Source organism: Falco peregrinus, chromosome 10, assembly GCF_023634155.1.
Source record: "Falco peregrinus isolate bFalPer1 chromosome 10, bFalPer1.pri, whole genome shotgun sequence".
In the NCBI taxonomy this organism is placed as follows: domain Eukaryota; kingdom Metazoa; phylum Chordata; class Aves; order Falconiformes; family Falconidae; genus Falco; species Falco peregrinus.
This window is the reverse complement of record NC_073730.1, coordinates 21,969,079-21,983,782: the sequence shown is the minus strand read 5'-3', so window position 1 is coordinate 21,983,782 and position 14,704 is coordinate 21,969,079. Positions and strand designations below refer to the sequence as shown.

At 37.3% G+C, this 14,704-nt stretch overlaps 1 protein-coding gene across 8 annotated transcripts in view; it reads right to left on the bottom strand.

The window, feature by feature from the left end:
- Positions 1-11,880: 11,880 nt before the first annotated feature.
- The window catches only part of USP33 (ubiquitin specific peptidase 33), a 42,264-nt gene continuing 39,440 nt past the window's right edge, over positions 11,881-14,704 (bottom strand). For 7 of the 8 annotated variants that reach the window (XM_055815398.1, XM_055815396.1, XM_055815395.1 and 4 more), the window contains one exon: positions 11,881-12,827. In XM_055815398.1, the coding sequence (XP_055671373.1) occupies positions 12,670-12,827 (158 nt within the window). In that variant the 3' untranslated portion in view covers positions 11,881-12,669. The remainder of the gene's footprint in view (positions 12,828-14,704) is intronic. The other variant, XR_008749020.1, reaches the window with a different exon arrangement.

Sequence of the window (14,704 nt, the reverse complement as noted above, 5' to 3'; positions counted from 1 at the left end):
GTAACCTCTCACTGTGGTTTTCCCGATACACCACGGTTACAACGTAGCTGGGAGACCTTCGTATAAGCCCAGAAACGCAAAAGATCCAAGTTCTCTGTTAAGTAATCGTGAAATTAAAGAACCTTTCCATTAAGAACAATCAGTAACTTCCTAAATTGCTAAAAGATCTTAAGCCAAAACAGTTTTACTGTAACAGGTGACTAAATACTGAAGAATATTTTCAATTGCTTCCAAAAATCATCACTGGCTGTACAGTAATTCGACTGACTGATATTTTTGTAAAAAAAGCATATTTAGTAAATCCTAATCGCCCAAATTGTTAGTTAGACTACTAATTGTAGTCATATAGACACTCATTCTGCAAGGCCAGAGTCTGTAGAAAAAACTCAGTAGCTCTTCCACTTTCCCAAGCAGTTTTCACTTTTCCCTGCATCTTGCTGACTTGGAGGTCTTCTCCTGTGATCAGATTCACACCAACTGAAATCCCGCAAGAGAGGGAAAAAAATATTTTTTTTTTCCTTGCCTCTACACCACTGTTGTCACACAGTCCGTCTTCTGTCTGCGTGGCCGAATCTGAAAGAGGAAGGGTGCGTTTCTGCATTATTGCAGGAGCACCTGTAAGCGCCAGAACTGCAGTCCTTTTAGAAATACATTCATTTAGCTAAGCAGTCGCAGTGGCTAAAGATATTATGGGATTTCGGACAAGCATTAGTGCTTTGACGTAGGACTGAGGGTTCTTCTCAGCTGCTGCAGTGCTAAATCGATTGTGGGTTTTGATGTCTTCCTTTGAGATTCCTACGGCCGTTTATGGGTGCAGCCGAGCAGCGGAGCTGAGCTAATCCATGGCCTGCTGACACAGGCGGCAGCACTCTTTCCCTCCCCTCTCCCCTGCCCTGCACTCTGTCCCGCTGCCCAGTGCCCACCTACACACATGGTAAACCAGCCGGACTTCCTAAACCACCACGAAACCGTTCCTGTTCCTGCTGTGGCAGTTTTCAGCTAGAAAATAAGCGGCATTGGCTCACAGCAGAGACTGACAAGAGCCAGCGTTTGAGACGAGGCGAGGGAGTGTTGCCAGCAGAGGGGAGGAACAAGACAATCCTCTTTTGGCAGCAGTAACTTTTTGGCAACAGGATTAAACCAGTCCAACTATATTGTCTAACCACACCCTACACCAGGATTTGCCTTTAATTTGCTGAGGAGAACTTAAATACTTAGGTTCTGCCATCTTGCCCAAGAAGCAGTAATGTCTGGTGATGGGATGGTAACAAAGACCAACTGTTGCCAATGGTGTGATGTTTCAGGTAGTGGTTCCTGCTAATGAAAGGGATAGTCCTGAGGCTCTTGCCCAACTTCTGCATGCCCCTTGCTTTCCCCTGGATTGAATCCAGCCATTGTGTATCTACAGGGTAGTTTGTTCAGCTCCGCTAACCCTCCAGAGGAAAATTAACATGCAAAGAAGAAAAAAAGCAGTCCATGTGTAGCAAGGACTGAGATCAAACAGGTTTATTAAGACCTCTGTCCCAGAGGATTTACATTTAAATCTGGAGAAACCTGGTTTGTTTGAAGCTGGCTGGGGCGCTACATCTACTCTGTTGTCCCCACAGTTCAAAAATCTCTTTGTCATTCACTGATGCTATATCCTGCAGCCCCTTCTCCACAGTATCCTATAGCAGCTTTTAAATAATTCACAGGTATAAAGGATTATGCTCCTGCCTAGCAGCACCACATTGCTTCTTCCAATACTTTTTCACTTCCAGTCAGCCTCCTTTGCTCCTCATACACCCTACCCAAACTACGTCACATTCCTAAGTCTTGTTTCCTCCATGCCATAGCATCTATCTTGTACCAGTAATGGGTAGTTGTATTTGTTATGGGCAGCATTGAGTATTACTCATTTATAGGGCAATAACAACTTCTCTGGCCTCATCAGCATTGGTGGTAGTGGGGAAAAAAAAATACACCAAACAAAACAACACACTATTCTGATCAAGGGAAAACAGTGTGACAGCTTTTCAGCATGTTACAATGGGGCAAGCTAAAATACACTAGATCAGCCCTCCTCTCCCAAGTTAGTATGTTCTACAAAATCGGGAGCTGAGATACTTTATATCCCTCCACGTCAATGAAACCTCAGCTCATGTCTGTGTATAAAGCACTGCCTAAGATCACAAGGTCCAGCTTTCATGAAGCTGTTATATAGTTCACGCCTTCAGCGGCAGCATCGCTGCTTCTACCCATCTCAATCCATGAAATAGCTTAATTGCATCTCCTATTTTTACAGCAAATTACATGTGATTTTTTTTCTGACAAAAGATTAACAAAGTTCACTCTTTACAAGTCAGCACAATTGAGAAGTTGGTCCTAAGGACATCTAAGTTAGTTCTGTGACAGCTACTCCAGTATCTTCACACCATGCCCCAAGAACAGCATTAGCAAGCTCTTGCTGCTTGCCGCCCAACGCTGCAAGTAAAACAGGGCTTATGTTCTTGCTACAGTTCTAGATTTACGCTGCCTCTTAAAAAGGGCATGCAGGATGGGGAAGATGATAGCCGAATTCACCTCCAGACTTCAGCTCAGGCTTATTTGTTCTGGCTGAAGGGAAGCCACATTGGACTGGCTGGTTGTGTGGAACTACTTGGGTGGCTGCACCATAAGCCCTGGACAACTGCAGAGAGAATTTTCCTAAAGCCAGCTTAGGTTCAGTAGGGTCAGCTTCCACAATACAGCCCAAATCTAATAAACCATCCTGGACGGGATGCAGGTTGGCTCAGCACAACACTTAGAAGTCTCTGCACTAATTACTTCACCATCGCAGTAATTTTGTTTGTTAGGTACTTTACAGGTGGCATTTTGAATCTTGTATTTATATACTGCTGAAATTTAAAAAAAAATGGCATTCTTGAGAAGAAAAATTCCAACAACAGATAGTTACAGAAAATATTTTAAAGTTATAAAAGGGAAGTTTTTGTTGAGATAAAACAAGAAAAAAACATTTTAACAGCATTAAGACCATTTTCTGTTTAAATATGCATTGTTACACAGAATCACTTCATGTTTTGTTATAGGTCCTCTGTTTTGCTGCTCCGTTCTGCCTCCTGTATTCCCTGGAGAGCCCTAAATGCTAATTTTTTTTTTCCCCCTGTTCATTCTACCGTATGTAAAGAACAAATATGAGAAAGGCTAGATTTCCCTTAAGGTCGTCATCAACAACAAAGCACTTTCAGTGGTTTTACCTGAAGCAAAATGGTTTATCTAAACAAAATTGGTTGATGTCTGAAGACATACCCTACTGACTCATTTAGGTGTGGCTTCAGTAGCCAGTTTACATCAGAGACTATACAGGCTTTTTGCCACAACTTTTGTTAAAATTTACAATACTATCAATTAAGTAACACAGTAACAAAATGAATGATTTTAATATTTCCACTATATCAAATATTACTTGGGCAAAGGTTTTACAGTAGTTATGCAAGCCAGCATGTCAAAAATATTAAAAAAATACTAAAATCATAATTGGGAAAAATTACGCAAATGTGGTAAGTAGCACACAATTATAAGTGGTCATCTGGACTAATATCTATTCAAAATAAATCCACTCCAGCCATAAATTTATAATGCCTGGTTTTATGGCACTTTTTTTTAAATTTTTTTTTGGAAGAAGGAAGGAGAAAATCAAAGGTTTAGCTCTTCATTAAACAAAATGATCTCCAGTCATTGATAAAGGACACATACATTAGACAATTTAGAAGTCTTACAACCCATACAGACTACTGCAGAGTTGACTTCAGTTACTGAAAAATGTCACATTCCATGTTGAAAAAGCAAGTTGTCAATTTATAAAAGTTAATCACATTTAGGAAGTTATTAATTTATTTCCATTTTATGTCTGTATATTTAAAGTAGGGCAATCTAATCCAAATCAGTCTAAAAAGTCACAGTTAAGTAGATTTGATACTTATTTTTAATAATTAATTTGACTACACTTAGTACAATGTATAACCACTCCTTGTACATAGGGTATTCCTATTTAAAGGGCTTTTTCTAATTCCAGTAGAGGCTTCAAAGTCAGGTAGATATGAAATGGTTGCTAGACTAGTGCATTAAAAAAAAAAAAAAACCACACTAAAAATTCCAGATTGGAACTTTAACTAAACATAAAAGCAGTACACCAAAAAGGAAGCTCCTTGTTTTTCAGAATATATTCTACTTCTTAGTTTTTAATGCTGAAGAGTGAGCTTTTATTGGCGTCTAAAATATTTCAATCAACTATTTTTAAAATTTATTTCAGTGGCTTTGAGCATGTTACTATTCTAGGATATAGACTTTGACTTGGGCTTCAAGAAAACAAGAGTCCAGAGACTTCCAGGTTTGGAAGATTTCATGTATGTGAGACAGGGAAGTTTTGACTGAATGGGATTAGAATGGGAGCTGGACCTATATGGGCACAGGTGTTTTTGCCTAAGGCTACTGAAAAATTGTAGCCCATATTAACAGTTATTTTACTGGAGTGTTCACATCAGCACTGACTTTAAAAGTTAGTTGGCTTCCTGTAGGAGTCTTACTCCTTACAGAAGTTACACACTCCTATCCAAACATTTGCTTTTATTTTTCCCCGTTTCCTTTAGGAACTTCCCTTTGTTATACATATAGAGCACTCTCAGGTATTAGAGGTTCTGCATTAATACTCTGAATTATGTACAACCTACATAAAGATATGCCAGGTCATGGAGTATCCTTGTTACTCTTTTGACTACCTTGCATATTCCTTCAGGTCCTACACCACAATAAAGGGCTCTATTGTTACTCAAACTGAAAAACATGTAGTATGCTCAGTGTAAACCTGAAAAACACAGGTTATAAGTTTTCAACTAAGATGTGTTTAATTAAAAAAAAAAAAAAAAAAAAAGACCTGGCACATTGCTGCCTAGCATTTAGGCACTTTTTCCCCTGCCAAACATAACAGTTTTTTAAAGACAAGCCTAGTTTGTGATTAGGGCCCTCTCATACAGGTTTAAATAAAAACTCACTCTTTCACATCCTAACTGCCATCACACAGGAGTGGACACCAGCACCACTGACAGTTTAAGGGGAGATCCCTGTTCAGGGTTCAGATCCAGAGTGGAGGGTCGGCACTTTTCAGATTTAGGTTAACAGTGCTCTCAGTAAACTTTAACATCTTCTGGAGGAGGCTTGCAGAGCAGAAGCCTAGAAAGTGCCTCCGTTACCTTTTCCTTTTATCTGCAGAAAGAGCCCAGGAACACTAGCCTCTGCACTCAAGTGTGCAAAGTCAGGGTCACACATGAAGTTCAGATTGCTACTGAGATAGTTAAAAGAGACAAATGATCTCCACTACCCTGCTTGGTTGGAAAGCAAATTAATTATACTACAAAGAAACAAGGTAAGAGCGAGTACATTTCCCTTACTAAAAATTACTCAGAAGATGAGACACCAAGGAAGAGTTCATAGCTAAATAAACGTCTTCTTGCTTTTACAGTTAAATTGTAAAGTGAGTCTAAATATAAAAACCTCAGTACTGGACTAGAAGTTTAATTGAAACTATTGTTTAACTGAATTGATAGCTGCTGGTCAATTAACCTTTTGGCATGACTGAGTGCATTTCTTTTGTTACAGCTTAACATCTCAAACTAATCTTGCATCTGGTCCTAAAGAGAAGGTGTGTGCCTTGGTGGAAACAAACGTGCATTCACAGCATGAGCAAGTGCTGCATCTCTGGTCATTTGGGTTTGGCACTTCAGTGGAAAACCGAGGGGGCAGGGGGGAAGGGGGGGCGGTGGGCAATGTATCACCATGGTAACCAGGACATCTTGTTTGAACATCTACATTAAAAAACACACTGGGCAGAACAAAATTAGTCACCTGGAAAAATATTCATTTCTGGGCAAACCTATTCAAACAATGAAAATGAAAAGGTCTTAGCATTGTCCTGTGAGGTAAGAGACAAAAATGGCTGTATTTTATTTTTGACAGCTGAGAATTTATTTTGAGCTAAGTTTTTTTACTTGTAAGAATCAAATGCCCCTCTACCCTCTTTATTCTTCCCAACAAAGTACTTTAAGATTTACTTTCTCATGTTGTAAGTCATTTCAAAAATGGATCTTACTGAAGTTCTTAAATACAGTAAGTTTGTGAGTTCCAAGTGAAAAGGGAGGAACATATCTGGAAATGAAATCTTCTAACTTCATTTATATTATGAAAACATTTTGTGGATGGTGACTGCTCTATTTTTGCACCTCCCATGCTGCTAACAAATGACTAGTAAGAAAAATAAATTATTTGAGTTTCACTAGCATTGCATAATGGCATATCAAAACTACATAAATAACCAGCATATTCCTATTACTCCAACTTTACTTTTTTACTGACAGTTCATTTCATAATGGTATATATTCAGTAAGTCAAGTGTCAATTGTGTTTCCTCATGTCTGCTCATTTTAAAAATCAGAACTTGTATTTTACCCTTTTAGCTAATCAACTCAATCTTGAACAAGTCAGAAAATTAAATTTCTTGCTTATTCATCTTATAAAAACCCTATCTGAGTGATCAAGTTCCTACTGCATTTTCTTAGGTCTGCCCATATATCCATCTATGACCCTTGTAAGGAAACTTGTCATGTAGTATCACTAACAATTCATAAAACCTATCAGAGTGATATTTTTCTCAGAAATAGACCTTTTTCTAGCTGCATGTCTCAGCTGACACACACATTCAGAAAGGAGCAAAGTTTTGTGATAGAGTGAATAATACCAGCTTTCTATGAAAAACACGACTCTGCTATTGTAAGCAAACATCTGTAATATTAAATGTATTATGAACAGATGACATTTTGTTTTATTGTGTGGCAGTGTTCACACTGGTTTTTACGGAGAAACAGCCTTCTCACCTTGTTGAACAATTGAAAGCTAGGCTGAAGCTACGCTCAAGTCACATGTTTTAAACGGCTACATATAAAATATATTCAAGGAAACAAGTTATACTTTTCACTGTGAGACCAGTGCTTTCAAAAATTTTTACTGAACAAGGCTATTTTCTAATCTGCTAAGATTTTGAAGGCTAATATAAACCAAGTTTGTTTGCAACCAGATATTTTTTTGTGAAATAACGCTGAAAGTGATTTGTCTGTCTTTGTGACACTTCAGAAATATGCAACTCTTCTTTTGCTTCCTGCTAATTGTCAGCTCTAGATGGCTTAAGTATAGAGGGAAGCCAGAGAAGCCATCTGTTTGGAAGAATGAAAAAGCCTAGTTGTTTTACTCATTTCCTGGGCAAAATGAAGAGCTGAAAGGTTTTCAGTGAGAAAATTGCTTAGACTGCACTAAGCCAGATGTATATAGGGAATTCAAAAGGAATAAATGGAACAGAATTTTCTTAGTTCAGTATAAAATAGTTGTATGGCAAATATGAAGAAACCACTTGCCCCTTTAAGCAGATAATCTCTGAGTTTTCCTGTAAATTTTCCAAATTAGTTTAGATTAAGTATAACAGGATAATCTATCAATAAAAGAAATCAAATTTTAGCATATAGTATTATAGGCATTTATTTTTAATGCCTATAATACTAACTTGAAAGAAACTTGTCAGCTTTAGTCCTTTTAAGAAAACCTAGGATATCTTATGTGAGGAAAAAGCCAATCACTATATAGGTTTCAAGTCTGAGAAGCAGGATCCTTAGTACAGCACATCAAATGACACCAGATATCGTATGCCTTAGATGGGGACACTTAACTTTTGCTCCACAAATGGAAACTGCTTCATCCACAGAATGCATTTTATAGCCAAACATGTATCTAATACTTTATGCTGATATCCCACTGGCAGTGGGACATACCACTAACTCAACAGATTACTTATATGAAAACTACCTTGCCCTGGGGCTCTTTTTACCAAAATACAGGACCATACGAATTTACAAAAGGCTTTAAATATAAATTATTTCAGAAGTCACTGAGCATTGCACTCTACTGAAAGGACAGATTTCTAAGAGTATATTATCATCTAGCCTCCAGAGTAGGGACTAATGCACTACTCCTTGTTAACTTCAGTCTTCTAACATCTCTACTTAGATAGGTTGGTCAGAAGTTAACTCCTATCAGTACAGCTCTGCCAACTGAATGGTAAGCATTCCCACATGACTATATAACTCCCAACCTAAGCTACACAGACTAGAACTTCCACATCAAATATGGTATCGCTGGGGAGAAGAAACATATTAAGTAAAAACCCCTAAATAAATTAGCTTCCATTGACCCAGCTGCAAATAGTAGGTTTGCAAGTCATAGCACGGTATCTAGACCATAAAATTCAAATGCAAGATCTCTTTACCACTGTCAGGGACATGTAGCAACACTGGGTGTGGCGGTTTTCCCTTGAATTCAGATTTGGCAGTCTTCTAGCATCTCGCCACCCAAAGCAGTTTTGTCAAATACATACTAGAGGATACCTTAAAACATTTTTTTGCTGCATTCAGGCAGCTCAACAGCTGACAGTGACAATAGTATTCAAATAAAATATTAGAGTTATCCAAATGATTCTGAGTTTTTCTGATACGAATTAATAAATAGAGCTTTTTCCCTTGCTCATCTAATCTTGATAAAGCTTTTGTACAGTGTATGGAGTCTCCAAATTGCCTAGCAAACTTTCAGGCCATTACTGACGGGAAGGTTGACACCCATTAGAGCAGTCAATTTGAAAACGAGTAGATACATCTGATAAAGGTTGGGTTTTAAGATCACTATTACAATATAGAACCCAAAATAATTATTGTAGTGCCTCCATCCACAGTTCAAGTAAGAGACTGGAGAAATAGATTATGTGCATTTATCTCTCTCTCATTATATATACACACACACGCACATACATATATATATATCCCTAGACACAGGACTAATTTAAGGTTATACTCACAGAAACAGCTTTCTGGACTACCCAAGTTAAACAATGACTTTGCATCACAGAATTGTCTTCAGAACTTCCTTCATTTCTTAATATTCCAGTCACAGGAAAGGACAAGACTGGCCTTCAAGTCAGTAGAATTATTACATGGGATAATTTTACAGCTACAAAGCAGGACATTTTTATTTGCTTTATTAAGCAGATGGACTACTTAGCTCTCACCTCTGAAGCATATTATAGAAGTGCCTTATTTTACTACTGAATAGTTCAGTAGCTCTTCTGCTACTTCTTTTCCCCTCCAATTATACTTTTCAGCTACATCACACGGTCTCTGAAGAACTCTCCTCGATGTTGGGGGTTTAGATGAACACTTAGCTATACTACTTGAAAAAAAAAACCTTCAAAAATTTAGAGAAATCAAGCTTTGAGCTGGTGAGCTCCCCACAACCCCCATGCAGTTTGCTCCAGAAGAGCGGATTAAAGGCACCAGACCGAACAACAGGCTTTTAACAGCTCAAATCCAGATTCCCAGGCCTAAAACAAGGACTCCACTGGATTTTTCCCTTCTTGAAATGACAGCTTCCCTGGCACTCAAACACATTGCTGTGTTTCCTCAACTGGAAACAAATGAACAAAGAATCCAAATAGTCTGGTGAAAGGCTTATGGAAAAAAATAATTTCCACAGCCCCTTCCTGAAATGCATTCTTTCTATGCTGTGAATCAGACAGCTCTTCACAGTAAAGGCTTCTCTTTAACCTATTCTCTGAATTGTTGCCTTCCCTCCAGCATACACAAGCCATCCATCTGGATTTCTCCCACACTGTCTTACTTTAAAATGCTACTTACATTTCTGTGGCGCAAAATCCCTTCTAGAACTCTCAAAGGGCTAAAAACAAGACGGTTATCCCTTTGGAACTGTCTTAAACACAAACGCATCTACTTCATGTCTGCAAACTCAGGACTATTTTTTTTAAAGCGTGACAACTGTAGTGTGAAGATGCCATTTACCAGGGTCACAGAGGTGACAGAAGACTGACAAAACTGCTAGAAGACATCTAGATTTCTAATAGGCTACCTACACCCAGCACAAGTCAGCATTGCTAAAGCAGAGACAGATATCCATACTCATCTAGGAAAAAATGTTCACTATTATCCAGCAACTATTTTCACACTGGAAGTCTTGCACCTTCAGCATTCTTTTAAGCAAGAGAACAACATCATTTTCAACAGTAAGTCTTGTTGCTCTTCTCTGAGGTAACCTCTCAACTTGTATTTATCATCATATAGCATCCAAAATTGGGAACAGTACAGATGAGATCTCACAACAAGCACAGCACCAAGTAGAGCAGAATAATTACCTCCTGTGCTTCACATCTGATGCTTTTGTTACTATTACCCAGAACAGGTTTTGTTTTGGTATCGCTGTATTTTAAGTATTCTGGGTATTGTAGCATCAGACTAAGAGTTAACACAGAACTGCTTCATTCCCCCAACAAGCTGATAGTCCCTAACGCTCAATCCATTTTTCTCTTGCAAGTTTTACAGGGGCAGTCTGTTCCACCATCCAGATTATTAATGAAAACACTGAATACACCTGTAAACCTGATCACCATACAGTACTTTAAGAAAACATTTCACAAGTCTCCAATGAAGAACACCATGTAGGAAAAATTATTCTTAAAGTACACAGACCTATTCATTTTGCTTAGCTTTACTTTGTTAGAGAACTTTAAGCATAGCTTCAATGAAATAAAACCTTAGCTAAAAAAAAAAAAAAAAAAAAAGAGAAGAGTTAAAATATGACAGTATAAAACCAGGTTTAGTTTAGAAACCCCCACATGAGAAAAAAAGGACAAAAAATGGAGGTGGGGAGTTAGAACAGCCTTTCAGAAGCCAAGGTCAGCAAGTTACTATTGACTGCTCATAAGCAAGTTACCTTTACCTTAACAGTAAGCCAAGTCTGTTGTTTTAACTGCTGTGTTTACCTTACATACAGGGGTAACACAATATTAACTTCGAGTTGCCTTATTTACTAATATAAAATTGTCCAAATGCATTGTCAGACATCGTCTGCTCAGTGTTTCTTTATATTTAAATCCAGGTACATGCAAGGCTTCTCAGCTGCTGTCGTCTCATAACCTCCTCTGAAATTTAAAGAACCTTTCAGCAGAAATTCAGAAATTTAACAGGCTGGTCAAGAGTTACCTACAAAGCAGTATGAAATTGAAACATGTTTTTCCTTTGTACCAGCCATACAATCATTCGCTTCATATTGCTGTCCATTCACCCCTCGTTTGCACTGCTGTTTTTAGCTTTAGTTCTTCTCGGGTAGGCTGAGGAAAATACTGAGATTTACATTCATACAGAATTGATGTCTCCTACACAGCAAGTACTTAAGTTTAGAGGACATTTTCTTTAGGACTCTTACAGGTGGCTTTTTAACCACAATGGCTTCAAGTGCTTTACAAAGTTCAAAAGCAGTTTGATTTTATACTAGATATAAAATCATCCCAAAGAATATTATGTCAGCATTTTCGTACTTTGGAGCTAGAACTGTCAACATCATTGCCTAGACAAAGTGGTCAAGAAATATAGTTCAAGAAATATAGTTAAATGGGTGTGAGAGCAGTACTGCAGCATTACTTCAAAAGTTTTTGTATTGATATAATAAACGAAAAACATTTAAGAAAGGTTTCCCCCCCTTCTTCCACAGTTTAATCTTTTTTATTATTATTATTATTGATCCAGCCTTGAATAATGCTGCTTATTTGGTAACAGTATCAGGCAAAAACAAGAGCAAGTGCCATTCTGCATTCCAATATGAATCATTCAGTTAAGTTCTGCAATACACACATTTTATCCAGCTTCTGACATTATAGGTCATCATGCCAATGAAAATTTTTAACAATACAATAAAATCCTGCAAATGGAACTGTTTATGAATTTAATTCAAGAGACCAGACAATTTAATTTCTGAAATTTATATCACTCATGTCCATAATCGCTTTACATTTCACACTTCATGCTCTCAAACATTACCCTAGAGAAGACTAAATCTTTTTGTCACATATACTATTAAAGACACTATCCAGTTTATAGAGTTACAGAACACTATAAGAAGATGTAAAATTTAGTAGGTAATAAATTATGACATTTGCTGACTAAAACAATATTCAGTCTACACTGTTTGATCCATTCAAATACAGTAAGTATTTGGATGTTATATACTACCCATTTCATATACTTACAGTGCAAAATAAGTAAGATTTTTTTTCCTGAGCATTTAGGAAATTAAAATCCTTTTTCTTTATCATCGATTGCAATCCATTTAAAATATACTACTCATACACCTAGGCTTGTCAAGACTGTACAATTAAGACAGGCAAAAGTCTGTAGATATCAGAAGCCCCATCGGGAATCAGAAGGGTTATTGAACATCTCTAAAATTTGTCCCCTTTTTTTCAAGTCTAAGGATGTAACAGGATTTTCACTTATACCAAAAAGTTCAGAAATTACATTTTTTTTTCCATTGACCGAACACTCCAAATGTACAAACCACATGCCTTCCAAAACAGAGAAACAGCCTCTATTTAAACAAACTGTAATACGTATTTCAACTTACTATTCTGTAGTTAATGTAATGCTCAGTGAGCTGTGCCTCCAGTAGATGTAAGAGAATAAAACTTTTAGGAATGTATTGTGGGAATTTTGTAAGGAAGCTGGATTCCTTACACGTTCATCTTTTTCTCAATAGCTACAGACCATGAGTTTCTAATTCAATCTTCTCCTCTGTTTGCAAGATACCAGGTTCTACTGGAGGAACAGGTGGTCTGAGTATAATCTCTGGACCTCCACCATAGATTGACTGAAGAAAATTCCATGTTTCTTCAGATATTTGTCCAGAATCTGCACCTGAAAACATTTTAAAAAATTACTATTTAGAATAATTCTTTCATTATTTCTTTGAAGTCCACAGGAGATACAAAAAGGAAAATATAATATAGATTCAAATTATAAACCCTACGCTAAATTTGTGCTTTATCTTGTACCAACTGCCAAACCCAATGATGTATTTTGTTAATTTTATACTTCTTGATTCTTACAACTACCTGCTCTAAGTTATCCAGAACTTAACATACCTCAAGCATAAAACACATGAAGGTTCTATGATAAACATCTGATATCTTATCTGGTAGCTCTTTGTATACAGGAAACAATGATTCACATATTAATATAAGAACGTGCAGTCCCATCAATTACACAGTAAAGTTCAAGGACTCAAGATTCTTGTATCATCAAATAAATTAATATTGGTAGTAAAGAATAAAAGTGTGAGAGCCACAGTGAATTTCTCAGAACCCCAAAAAGAAAACACTATTAGCACATTAACAGCCCCACTAATGCTCCTTGCACGTAGGGTCAGCCTGACTTCTTTTTGTTCACTGATTAGTCTTTGTTTATGATTCCATTCCTCTGGCTAGAGTGCTCTCTCCTGTCTCAAGTCAGCATCCAACAACCGTTTCTGATTTTACACAACCTTTTATAGTGGCAAAGGGCAAGGGAGTATCAGCACGTTGCCCCTTTAGGTTTTAACACAAGGATTCTGTTTGATAGAGTTGAAGTAATTTCTTCACACTAACCTAAGCAGAGAGGACAAATTTCTATCCTACCAGAATAAACCCCCTCTTCTTTAAGCCACTCATCAAAAACCTGCCCTGCAGCAAGTTTCCCCCCAATATACTTATCAGATACTATTAATCTGTCTTGTTAAGCCTAATTTCAGCACCCTCCTACTTCAAAAACAAACAAAAAAAGCCCAAAACCCCAAAGAAGGCAGTGCCATAACAAGGAGGCTTCTCCCACTACCTCTTATACTTTTCTGTCCACACCACCTGCTCCCTCAGGCCTACTACTATACTATATGTATAAAAAGTTTCTAAAGAGGAAGGGTACCAAGAGCTGCATGTTTGTTTATTTTTATTGTTTGGTGGGGGGGTTTTTTGCTACACATCAGACACTTCATACCTTGTATCTGAATTCTGCACAAGCACTTAAACCATTATAACGCACTGCAGAACTCAAGAGTTGAAGAACTCCTTTTTTAAACACACTCTTGACATTCTACAATTGGTGAGGTTTATGCAGGGTCTAGTGGCCTCTGGCAAACTGCCATTGGTAGGTCCACTGCATGCTGAGGCATTAAGTTAAATTGGGAAAAAATTCAGTAAAATAAATGTTAATCTTAGTGCTGCAATTTTTTTTTTTGTTAAGCTGAGCTAGAATGAACTAAATATTCACAGGAAGCAAAAACTCTTTATAAATCAGGCCATATTAGAATTTTTTTCTCTGTACCTACACATTTCGAATTAATAGTATCGAGCATCTGACTGTAAAGATGAACAAAGAAATCTGTATCTTTGCATGCTAGAGAAGTTTTTGCAATGTATAGTGGGAAAAAATAACTTGCAGAAAAAGGAGCAACAGCATTTACTTACTGTGGTTTATTTCCTTCTGTGAGAAGTAGCTTTCAATTCAAATGAGGTTTTAAGATTCAATTAACTATGTACAGATGCATGACAGTCTACAAGCCAAGCACCTCCCAATTTATGTTAAGAAAACCCAAATCAAGCCAAGTGATACAAAGCCAAAGCACACTTTTGCCATTTTAAAGTTACTCTGCAGCTCCTTCTACACTTTTCTGCACTTGGATTAGTCAATTACAGATACAAATTCGTTATTTTAAGAATAAACTGGTCTCAAAACAGACATTACATAGATTCATTAGGAAT